The sequence below is a fragment of the Rhipicephalus microplus genome, unplaced genomic scaffold, assembly GCF_043290135.1.
Source record: "Rhipicephalus microplus isolate Deutch F79 unplaced genomic scaffold, USDA_Rmic scaffold_13, whole genome shotgun sequence".
Classification (NCBI taxonomy): Eukaryota; Metazoa; Arthropoda; class Arachnida; order Ixodida; family Ixodidae; genus Rhipicephalus; species Rhipicephalus microplus.
Genome location: NW_027464586.1, coordinates 27,980,166 through 27,992,882, shown reverse-complemented (window position 1 = coordinate 27,992,882; position 12,717 = coordinate 27,980,166). Strand labels below are relative to the sequence as shown.

The 12,717-nt window shown below is 43.9% G+C and overlaps 1 protein-coding gene across 4 annotated transcripts in view; it reads right to left on the bottom strand.

The window, feature by feature from the left end:
* The window catches only part of LOC119165924 (ATP-binding cassette sub-family C member 2), a 1,429,043-nt gene that overhangs the window by 671,660 nt on the left and 744,666 nt on the right, over window positions 1-12,717 (bottom strand). For all 4 annotated transcript variants that reach the window (XM_075882663.1, XM_075882666.1, XM_075882665.1 and 1 more), the window contains one exon: window positions 5,762-5,940. In XM_075882663.1, the coding sequence (XP_075738778.1) occupies window positions 5,762-5,940 (179 nt within the window). The remainder of the gene's footprint in view (window positions 1-5,761; window positions 5,941-12,717) is intronic.

Sequence of the window (12,717 nt, the reverse complement as noted above, 5' to 3'; positions counted from 1 at the left end):
TCCGTGCGTTTGTTCATGCGTCCGTTTGTCCAGCATATCCACGAAGCACAGTACTGCACGGACTGACAAACGCTTCATTTCACCCACCGTCATTCATGATGAGTTGGCATAAACATACGTTCGTCCATCTGTTCTTGCTTCCGTTCGTCCGTGCATCTGTCTGTCGCATCTGTCTGCCACTCACACTAGCACCATATGCTGAGTTAGTCATACAACTAGGTTGCTACGAACCAGTCGCAGACAAGCATGGGTAAACCCACTTTAGAAGCTTCACTCCTAAAACTGTTATTGTGTGATTGTGTAACATATTTTCATATTCTCTGTTTCAATTATTCAATAGCTACCTCGTTTACAGACCACACCGTGCAACGCACAGTATATTGTACGATGTTTTTATCTCTCATTTCTTACAACAAGCAGCAGATTGGCAAAACATTGTTGAATAGACATCTTAATATTTGGTGATCTGCATGGGACTTTTATACCATCAAATCTTCGATTGCACGCACACAATAACTGTCAAATTCAGCTTAGCATGTTTTCTATAGGAATCTATGGTAACTTAGCAATATTCAAAGCGTTCAATGATATTGTTAAAATAAAGCGGCCACACGACTTTACAACAATGAGCAAGTAAATTGCTTTATATTACAGCAATATCGAATTTCACAGCTTTATTTGGACGATAACTTTATTATACTTCAACAACAAGCGTTATAACTCGCTGCAAGTTGACCAGAGCACATATCTCGCTTCCACTTCCACTGGTTCGCGTTGTTTGGAGCTGAAGCAAGTGAACACGCAGCTTTACTCGTGCTTACCTTGTTATCAACAATATCTCCAAAGAACCTTGCTATTGCTTGCATGCCTCCACGCTGTACTTCACCTTTTTTTATTAAATATTGAGTTACAGTTTTGAGAGGGGACATCAGGGTAAAGAGGTTGTCTGTTCATGATGTGATTCATTGCGAGTCCTCTTCACAAGGTATGAGCGCGCTCACAACCTCACCGCTCAGATAACACAAGTTCTCGCCATCCTGAACATACTCCTTCAGTGCAGTTAAATATGCGTGTTCATGGCTCGCCGAGCCTTTCTTTGCAGCCCTGCACTACGCACGATCCATATTTTGTCAATATTTTTTTCACGAGAAATCCATGTGTATGGTGCTAAATGCTGCAATCTATTGAAGTCAACGCTTCAATGAAAAGATTTTCACATCGTCGATTTCCTGTTCAGAATCTCCACAAAACTCTAATTTTCCTTAGAAAATCATGTCAACCATGTACGCGAGTCATCATTTTCATAACCGAAGTTAGTCGGCATGTGCGAAAATTGGCTGAAGTATACAAGCTTCAAAGCGCACTTCTTGTCGAAGGTGGTAGGAACGGAGGCACAGATAGACCGACGAGCGAACGAACGCATGGACGGATGAATGGGTGGACGAACAAACGCACGAACGGACGCATGAATGAACAGACGCACGGACGAATGTATGGACACATGAACAGATGGACGCACGAACGTAAGCACGGACGGACTGATAAACGCTTCGCCGCACTCATCATCATTCACTACATGGATATTGTGTAAGACCATTTTAATTGACATGCAATGCGATGCAGCTGGCTACTTCTACTACGACGACATGCGACATGCGAGCCACAGCGTAAAGAGCTTTGCCCTTAAAAAAATTGTTGAAGGCGCCCGCAGGAACAAGCGCACAACGTTGACGCACATCTTCGCGCAATGGCAGCTTGTGTACAAGAAGCGATTGAGAAGAAAGCATGTTGTGGGATCCAAAACTAACGAGTTATATACTCATGTACACAACATTCAAATGAACGGTTATTGCACCCGGTGTACTGGTGATCACAAATAGGCCCGATCGGAATCAAATTTGTCAATAGGACTTGGCGCCGTTCTGCAGCTGGCGCAAGACAGTCAATCACATAAAGCGTTATCGCGATTAAAAGTGCCCGCGTGACAGCATTTTAACTTACAACTCGCGAAACGCTGATACGGAACGCTGCACAAACACGAATAGTCCATGGGTTGCCACTTCTCGCGCTTGATCTTTACTAGCCACAAGAGTTACCTTTTCGAATCTTTCAGGAATTTGAACATTCTGTAGCCGTTTCATGAGTGGTTTGTGCACTGTGGCACGCAACACCCAGCTATTTTGCTCGAGAAAACGCCGCGCACGTGTCTCACTCTACCAGCCGTGACGAGACGGGGGGAGCAGCATGGCGGTTGCTGATCGGAATGCGGCACACACCCGTTCAAAAAGTGGCGCCTCCTGCCAAGGGAGCGCGTTTATCGGGGAACCCCAGACCACTGTCATTCCGCGCACCACCTCCACTGTCTGCTCCTATTTACGCCGCCCAGCCGCTATGAGCTCCAGCCCACTGGTTCTCTAATGCCTGGCGCACTGCCGACAACCGACTCATCGGTTTTTTGTGTTCTCTATCTGGATAAAGCACACACCTGTGCCGTAGCCGACCCCTACACTCAAATCAATGCCCACTTCCATATGATAACAACACGTTCTTCTACACTTCTTACTCCGAATAGCACCCTCCACGACCAAGCCATCGACCAGCTTCTGACCGCCAATCTGCTTCTTCCCGCCACCGCTTACCCTCCCTGATGCATCAACGTCCCTCAGCAATCGACACAGAAAACTAAATGACGCAGTTTCAGAGGCAAGAATGGCGTCCTCTTCACTAAGCACAAGCCGTATTCTTTTAGCGCCATATGTGTAATAATGCTGTTTTTGAAGGTGTAGCTGTACTTGCCCTTGATACTGGTGCCACCGTTTCTGCCATCGCCGAAAATGTTTGCTGTTCAATTTTCGAAAAGTGACGACGGCGTGCTTTGGTTCGTTTCTTCATACTGCCACTTCACAGCCTGTGCAGCCTGTGGCCTCGTGTACCGCCAGACTTGTACTTCAAGGAGTGCCCTTAGTTCGTCGTACTTCCCCAATGTTTTTACATCATTTTAGGAAGGAAATTTCTTTCCCACCTCCAAGCTGTTATAGATTGTGCCGTTGCTGAAGTCGATTAAGTCAGTTTTTCTCCCCTTCGCTATGCTCTACCTGGGCACGGTCACCCTTTCTGCACGAAGTTGGTCATTACTAACGGCAGCCAGGTCCCTACGCGCGCTGCTGTCATCGCACCTTTGTCGTGTTCCGCGGCCTCTGGCGCTACCACACTCTTCACGCCTTCCAATGCTTTCGTTCATCGCCACCTATCACCACTCACAACCACTCTGTTTACTTTACAAGGTGGTGCGGCCGACGTGCTTGTGGACAATCCGTTCCCATTCACGATCACGCTGCTTTGGAACAAATGCATTGGCTCAATTGATGCATTCAAAAACACTACACTGGACGTTTTTGATGAATCATCAGCAGTCAACGCCCTGTCCTGTAGTTGCTTGACTTGCCCTTCGACTAGTGGCATTTCCAACCGTGTCTTCGTGAAGGCCTACACCCGCAACCCAGATGTGAACCTTTGAGCCTCCTTGAGAAATATCGCCCGACTTTCAACAGCCACAGCGCTACCTTAGGCTGAGCGTCTACTGTATGCGATTAGATTGACACTACATGTCTTCGCCCAACTCTCTTGTTTGGCTGCGAGTGTCTCGCACTGCTGCGCCAGGTACTTCACGAAGTTTGTCTGCAGGTACCATGGACATTACCGCGTCATAGTGAAAACTTTCAGTGCGAAATCATACTCGTGAATCGTCTCTTACCGTATCGCGAACCATTTGTCTTCACGACACCACACGACACTTATTTGGTTCCATCTTCAGCGAGAGGGAATTATGTAATGAATAAAAAGTAGTGGCTCATGCAAAGCTCGGCAGGGCTAAGCATGAGGCGCTCGGACCGGACGTTGTTGCTGTTCTCACTGGCTAGGCATACGCTCCTGTCCTGTGCTAAATAACAGTTCAACTAGTGAGGCCGTCTCAGTTATTTAATATATTAGCAAAAATATTAGCAAAACGTATTTTCTTTATAAATGTACCGCACCGATACGCTCAACTTAATACCTTCAGTACGCTGCAACATTACTTACAGGCACTTATGATTGTCCTTGCGAAGCATCAGCATTATCGGAATACTTTACCCCAGTTTTTTTTGCAGATATATCTCCACGTTACTTCAATAAAGGAAAAATAAATATATATGATTATCTTTAATTTATGCTCCGGCATTCGTATTTAGCGACGTCTATCTCAGAATACTTATTTGAATTATGTACTTCCTGGCTTGCCTGCGTACACATGTATGCGGCCCCAGTGTGACGTTATAACATCCCCCCCCCCCCAACCTGGCATTGTAACTTCCTATCTGTTGACCCTAAAAAAGCTTTTTTTTGGTAGTAAAGAAATATGATCCAGTTGAAGTAAACAAGGATTATATGCGACATTTGTACATTACAATCTATTTCGCAATTTCTTTTCCTCTTTGCCAGCAATGACCACACTTCTACTTTTGGAAAATTTGCCAGATCCCCCACCTACTCCCCTGCGAAGGCTTCATACCGCTCGGCTCTATGAGTCAAAGCGTTGCGGACCCTTGCCGGAGTATATTGGTGTACCTTTAAGGCCATGGCTTGCTTTCTTTTAGACGCGAAGCAGCTTTTGCTCGGAACTGCGTCCGTCCCTCGGCAACTGTTTGCACCCGCCTATCTTTGTGTGAATGCGAGGAGGTGGCAAGAGGTGGCACAGTGCTGCTTCCGCTTCGTTTATCCTTTCCTGTTTATCTCTCCACTGCAGCTGTAAATGCTGCGCCCGCTCGCCACGTTGCACAAACCTAGCATTGCTGGGTATTCACTTTCGGCACACAGACGGTAACCAACACACATCGGAGGGGAAAGCATAAGTAGTACACAACATACACACTACTTCACACATAAATGCAGCATACACAAAAACATACACATGAAAACAAAAACATTGGCCCTAATATACATGTTACACTGAAAATGTCGCCAAAAGACGATAGTCTTGCGCCTGGAGAGAGTGAACAAAACGGTAAATTTGTGTTCTGCGCAAGAAATTCGGTGAATGGTATTCTGCAGGTGCTGCGTTAGAGTGCCTCGAGCATGTGGCGGAGGCGAACAAGTGCATCTAGGCACGTTATACCCAAGTGCCATCTGGCAGCTATCTTCAAAAACGAAGGCATGCAGCCCGCGGAAAAAGATGTGCGCCAGTCTCGGAGGTGATAAGGTGTAGAACGCAAAGCAACGGGCAGGTGCCACCACTGTGCCGTCGTAGCAAAGCGTTGGAAACACCTTTTTGAGCATCGCCTTCAAATATCAGCGCAGCGCGCTTAAACGCTATATTCTTTAGAGTTACTTGTGTGCGTCTTCTAATATAAAGGCATACATAAAAAAACATTAAGCGTTGTTGTGGCGCCTCAGATATGCACAATAATTACTTTTTAGATGACAATTGCACAACTATGAATGCTAAACCTTGAGTAATTTTGGTGGACGCTGTGGATGGTGTTGGCCGTTTAGTGCCGTTTGAGACATCGTTATGGCGTACAAACAGACAAATGTACAGACAGAAAGACAGACAGACAGACAGACAGACCAAAATTTTTCATTTGAAGATTGCCAAGAAAGACTATCGTCTTTAAAAGAACACGAGCGCTGTTTCGGCTCCCCCCATGGTTCTCTTTAGTGGCAGATAGTCGAATGCTTTTTCGTTTAGAATTAGTGGGGCTAAAAAAAGCAGAAGCTGCCTCACGCTACAGAATTATCCAACGCTGACAGGCCCGAGATTCCCAGCGTAAGCGTAGCAGGTGCTCGGCTGTCGTTGAAAAGCTCTGCAGGGTGGCTGTACGTGACGCCCGTCCTTCCACACATCAGAAAGAGCTGGTCGGCATGCTTCAGTATGGGGCCTTCATTTGTCACAAGGAGACGTGTCTGCCGCGAACAAGACCAGAAAAAAAAGAGCACTTGCAGGTGAAGGCTACCACTGGTGAGATATCTGACTTCGACGCCTCACGCCTTCATCACCTGATACGTTACAAAGAAGGTTTTTAGTTAAATGTAAATTTAGGAACTTGTAAAGATAATCGCGGGCACAACACAAGAAATCAATTTCAACAGCCAGTCTCAGAAATTAAAGTATCAAAATGCCTGAACAAGAAAAAAATAATGATCACTGAATGAGTGTACCCAAAAAATTAATCATGTGCACTGATCAACTTGGGCGTACCCTGAGCGAAAAAAATCGGGGGACGCTTAGGCTTCTCCGTTAAGAGTTGAACGTGACAGTGATAATCTGTTCATAGTGCATACAATGTATAAAATATTTTCCAGCTCGCTATGTGCCCACTATATGCCCCCAAGGGTGCAGTAACGTGGGCGCCTTTTGAAGTGGATGACTGACTTAAACAATGAAGTAAATAAGACAATCCCACGATCGTATGCCCGATTGCAAAGTACACTTGTACCACGCATTATTACAGCAATATTTCATATTCTATGGTGAAACATATATGCTGGACGCATTTGTTTGTAAAGGATGAAAGTTACGTTCACTGCATTTCAAGCAGAGGCAATTACAGTCGCTCAATTCGCAAGCAGAGGCATGGTTGAAATTGTGTCTCGCGCATACGTGCACGTGAGCATAATTTGGAAACGATGAATTGTATATACATATGTGACATTTGATGGCATTATTTTCATGGACAAAAAGAGCAGAGGCGTGGCTGTTTGTTGAAACATCTGCTTGTGAGAAAAACATCTCGGCGTACATCCCTACTTTGACCCAGAATGTTTTAGCGGAATAGCGTTAGAGAGCACGTTTCGCAGCAGTTCCGGCGTCAACGTCAGTCGCGGCGTCATTGGTTGTGAGTGAAGAATCATCATCTTAGGCGTGACCGAAAAGTCCAGAACGATGCAAATTAAAAAATTCTCCTTCGCTAGGTTTTAGCTCACTAGTCGAATAAGTAAACGGAGAATTCGTGATGACTACCACGGACCCAACAAAGCATACACTTTTTTCTATGAGAAGCTCAAACATTGTTATGGTCAGGCTTTTCCTTTTAAATACAGTACAAAACGTATAAACAAACACAAAGAACCATGGGTTATTTTTACGCTCTTGATGCGAATAAAAACGAAATACAAATTACAACACTATTTCGTGAAAAGCTTGTCTGAGTTTAAATGTTATCGTAATAAGCCTAATTTTGATGTAAAATTTGCTAAGCTCAGTACTACTACAATTGGTTTTCCAGTATTTTATACAACTCAAGAAAAGTATGAGAGGCTGTAAATGATATTACTTCTAGCGAAAATACAAGTAGTTCTATACAGGTAACAACGCCTCAGGGCACTCTAAGTGATGAAAACGCTGCTGAAGCACAAAATTCTCAGTTTATGCACAGTGGTGAATATGTGTTACCAAATGGCCTGTCGGACACTGAGACACTGGAAAGAAAGAACCTCCTAAACTCTTTGTTTTTTTTTTCAATATAACAGTGCTTGAAGTTGAAAAAATAATTAAGAAGCTTAAAAAATATTGCGTTTCAGGTAACGATAAGAGCCTTTAACTTCCAGTCAAACACATTAGACACATAAGTTCTGTTCCCATTGTCCACGTTGTCATCTAAATGTTTGAGTGTGGAATATTTGCTTATGTGCCTAATTTAGCTTGAGAATGCCCAATTCATAAAGAAAAAGAAATCATCGTATCAACATTTATCGGCCGATCTGTGTCTTACCTGTATTATCTAAAGTTTTTGAAACAAAAACGAACCTCCGTTTTGAATGCTTCATGACAAAGTGTAATATTTTTTGCGAGGCACAGTACGATGCGAAAAGGAAGGTCGTGTGAGAAAGCGCTACTGAAAGCTAAACAAGAAATTCTGAGCACTTTTGAACAGAGGTTGTATAATATAGGGCTATTCATAGTCTTGAGGAAAGCTTTCGATTCGGTGAGTCATGACGTACTTTCAGATACGCTGCATGATTGTGGTATTCATATTGGTGCATTAAAATTGGTGCAAAGTTACTTAACAAATAGGTGCTCATTTGTTACAATCAATAACGTAGTATCAAAGATATTAAAAGTTGTGAACGCCTTCTCAAGGGCCTCTAATGGGTCCGCCATTGTTCCGTCTCTACATTGATAGACATACTCTCATTAAATTTTTTCGAAGAGCAAATAATGCATGCTGACCATATAAATGTTTTTTTCGACAGTTCAATGGCAGCGTTGTAAAATACAGTTAGTACGTATTTAGATCAACTTGTAGCGTACTTGCCTCCAAGTAGGAGCGTAAAAAACGCACTTACACTTCTTGAAGCTTGGGACAAGACTGCTTCAGTCGTCATGAAATAGAGGACTCCAAAACCCGATAACACAAAAAGGGGCGTCGCTGATTATCGTCCGCGGCACGCCGAAAATACCATGAGGTAGTATGACCGCGTATGCGCCGTGCGCCTCAGCATGTGACTTGGTACGCGCACACACTAAAAATGATCGCGGCCGCCGTCATTCACTTCCGCTATAACCCCCCCCCCCCACATCCCCCTAGATGGCGGAGCAAGAAAAAAAAAACAGAAGCAAATGTGCGCCTGAGTCCGATGTCCATCGTCATCGACTGCACTCCATATGAAGTAATAGCAGTATTATTGACTGCAATCAGGCTGGAAATAGATTGCCGCGTCGGCGATGTTGAGCTGTTGCTGATAGAATGAATAGCTCTGCCCCGGTATAAACAAGGAGGTGTCTGCTGGTGATGTGGTCGACCACGAAGAAGAGGCGGCTTGAGCGACGGCCTGTGTCACATTCCGCCATTAGTGACTGGCCGGTGCGTTTCTCGTCCACGAGCATGGTTGGGTGCAGCGAGTGGCTTGCTCTCTGAAACGGCGGTAGTATCAGCAAATGCACTGCTCTGTCTCGCTCTAGTGATCGCGGTGCTTCGGATTTCGAGCACGTGACAACGAACGATGCTGTGCAGGGCGGTGTCTGTAGGACAAGGCGATGTTTTCGACTGCTGCAGCCAGCCTGTCAACTCTGTCCGCCAGGCGACGTAACCGGTCCGCATGTTCGGACGTACCCGCTGCCGCAATAGGCATTTTTGATGGATCGGTTTTATCGACAATGCGGCTGGCGAGTTGAGCCAGACGCTCGAGGGTGACATCCTCCGAGCCGGTGATTATCATTCGTGTTGACTGTGGTAGTGTCTAGAAAGACTACTCGCAAAGCAATGGTTGTTGCTGCTCCTCTGACGTTTGTTGGCCAAGTAGCTGGCGCAATTGGTGAAGTTGTTTTGAAGGAAGTTGGTCACCGAGCTCTTCAAAAGACAGGAATTGTCGCAGCCTGCTCTGTTCAGACAGCTCAAGACGTTTCAGGACGGTGCTCTTGAGTTCTTCGTAAGCCTTTTTTACCTGGAGTGGAGGTGAGCACGTCATCTATAGCGTCAGCAATGTCAAATGGCAATGCTCCTACGACGTGGAAGTATTTCGTCTCCTGCTATGTGATGCGGTGAAGCTGGAAGCAGGCTTCAACTTGGCTGAACCAGACCCCGGGGTTTTTTGGGCCAGAAATAGGAAAGTAACTCCGAGGTGTTAGTTGGGGACGAGCTTGAAGTGCCTGTTTCTTCTGTCATGACTTATGTTTTTTCAAACGTCCCGGTCGTGAGTTTACAAAGATGAGCACATTGACTCCCCCCCTCCTCACAGTGCACTGCACCAAGCGGCCCCACGAGGTTCAAGGAAGCTGCGCGCTTATTAGTTCGCGCTTAATTTCGTCAGCAAACATGACTGCGCCTATGTCGACGCTGCAAGATTCGTGTGTCGGGGGCGGGCACAGCCGATGCAAATGCCGTAGTGAAGAGGAGAACAAAACTGACGCTCGCACGCGTGCTGGCAAACCGCCTACGATGAATGGGAAGAGGGTGCTACCAAGTTGTTGGTGCTACCAAGGTGCTACAAAAACGCAGTGTGCATGCCTGTGTCGACGCTGCCGAAAGACTCGTCGCTCCGTTTGCACCGATCGCCGAAAGCATCGAAGTCGGCGCCGATATGCAGTGAAAAATGGATGATGACGGTTTGAAGAGTTCATGTGTGGACTATATAAGAATAATCTTAACTTTGTAAGCATTTGTTGCAGCTCAAAGATCTGCTTTCGGAGCACTTGAGTGCTTACGTCGCGCACGTCACTCGATCGCTCAGTTTATACTCACTCTGGCATATATTAGGCTACTCGTGGTGAATGCCACCTATGCTTATTATGATAGCGATGTGAAACGAGTAGCAAGAATTTCTGCAGCAGCTTCTCGATAGACCTGCAAACGAATATCTTCGTATTGTCACTCTAAACAAGCAATTCCATTCACTTGAGGAGCGAGAGGCCACGCTATTATTAGAAGACAAGGACGCGCGTGACAGCGGACTTGCGCTAGGCCAAATACACTTGGAAATCTACTGCATGCTGTGCATATAAAAAACCCGCCTCCAGTTGACGTTTTTTTTTTGATCACTTCACCGCGACGCACGAAGTCAAAGCGGTGAAGCGTTGACAGCACGAGCACTGTCATACTACAAGACGTGGTCAAAAAAGTGGTTTGCGAGTAGTGAATTTTAAAAGCAAATTCAATACGAATCCAATAGCGGTTTAACCGAATAGAACGCTTAAACTAACCTAATACTCTTCTTATTGTTTTCAAAGAGTAAAGAAACCTTTTTAAAACTATTCCTAGCACTCCACAACATTTATTTGAACTAAGTAATCACGAGCTGTCACCAAATAATACAATTACGCAAACTGTGATGAGCCTATATACAGCAGCGACCAGATCCTTCGAAATACTTTTCAACTGAATGTTGAAATACCACAGCAACTACACTATTCATGTTGAAACTCTGTTGGCAGCTTTTAAGTAAAATTGCAGTATGAGATAAAAAATTTTCAACCGAACACCATGCATTCCGCTAAATATTATTGGAACAGGCGAAATTATCACAACATATGCCCTGGCACAGAGAGCATGTAAAAATCAAGTGTTCGAAGCTGTGCCTGTAAGAAAACTTTAGGTGAACAAAAGACTTACTTGCATGTGTTTTTAGTCATGAAGCTGAATGCAGCCATAGTCCCTAACTTCAATAATGAAAACAGGAAAGGACTAATGCGATGCAACTCCACCACAGTAAAAACAGTGATAGTGCACTTTGTAGCTAAAATGCTTTATCTTTTTATGCTTATACAATCAATATAGCTGCCAACACTTGGGCCGCATTTAAAGTGGCAGTTCAGGGATTACAAGAAATAAATAAACTTTCAGCTGATTCAATGTTTTGCTGCTTCAAGATTGTGCCATAGGGCCAGATTATTTTTAAAATAGTAGAAATTTTATACATGTACAGTTCAATTTAACTAGCGAATGGTATTTGACCCGTTATTTAAATATTTGCACACCCCAAGTATTGTTGTCGCTACCAATGACCAACCAGCTTTTTGTGTGATTGTGATTGGGTATCTGTGAACATCACGAGTGCTTTTTTTGTGATGTATCTTATCTATCTTTTAACACACCCTGGCACATGCCTCAAGGTACGTAAATGGCGAAAAGAAAACGTACCTGAGTACAAATGATGCCAATTCGTGACATGTAATGCAAGTAAAAACATTAACACTATATGTTAGCAGTTGCTCTGAATCTTGTCGTCCATTGGCAAGAAGAATAAAATTATAGTTCATCTTTTTTTACTCTTAGATTAAATCAGCTAATTCAACATAAGCCTGTTCATAGGAACCTACTTATTTATTATTGAATAATTTGTGCAATAATAATAAAAACTTAAAGACAGACAGCAATAATAACTCCGCTGAGATTGGAATAAAATCAACAAAGTGAATTTAAAAAATACATTTTGAAATTTAGGACACACCAGACAGAAATGCAGTAAGTTCTAATAAATTGGTGAAATTTTTGCCTAAATCACGAGTGGCAAGTTGGCTAAATACATTCCTTAATAGTAATAAAATGTATTTTCTGAGAAGCTCTGGAAGCATGCATTTTCTGGATCAAGATGAGTCAAATGCCTACATAGTCGGGGTGCTTTGTTGCACAAAAATTAATAAAAACAAGTGCAAAACCTCACATCAACAATTCAATGTTTTCCTCAAATAAAAAAGAAAACGCACTATGTTAAGTGTTTTTGCCAGAGAATTCTGGATATGAGTTGATTAATCAGGGCTGTCACAAGATGTGCTGAAAATGAAAAAAATACCTTGCCATTGCGAAATTCTTGGAGAATGGGACGTCCACATATATTGCTGCTTCAGCTATGTGAATTGCTTTATATATTTCTCACGGCAATAACACAAGCAGCACAACACACCACATTCATATGTTTTTGGTCTTTCGGAATAAAATGTCTTTTTACTTGGGATAAATTCAGCATATAAATGACAAGCATCACAACTAAGTGCATGCATATTACCACTTGTGTTTTATTTAGATAATCTCGGGTTGCACTCACAAAGACTATAGGCAACATTCGGCACAGGCTGCGCAGTAGTGCTTGAGAAGCTCCGCAATAACTTGAAATCAATCACCCTGGTAAGTTCGTGAATCGGTCGCGAAAAGCCTAGAGCTTGCCCAGCCACCAGCAATAACCCTGCAATTTTCCATAGCACAAGTATCAAACCAGACACGCTGTACTGCTTGTCAGATTATTGAT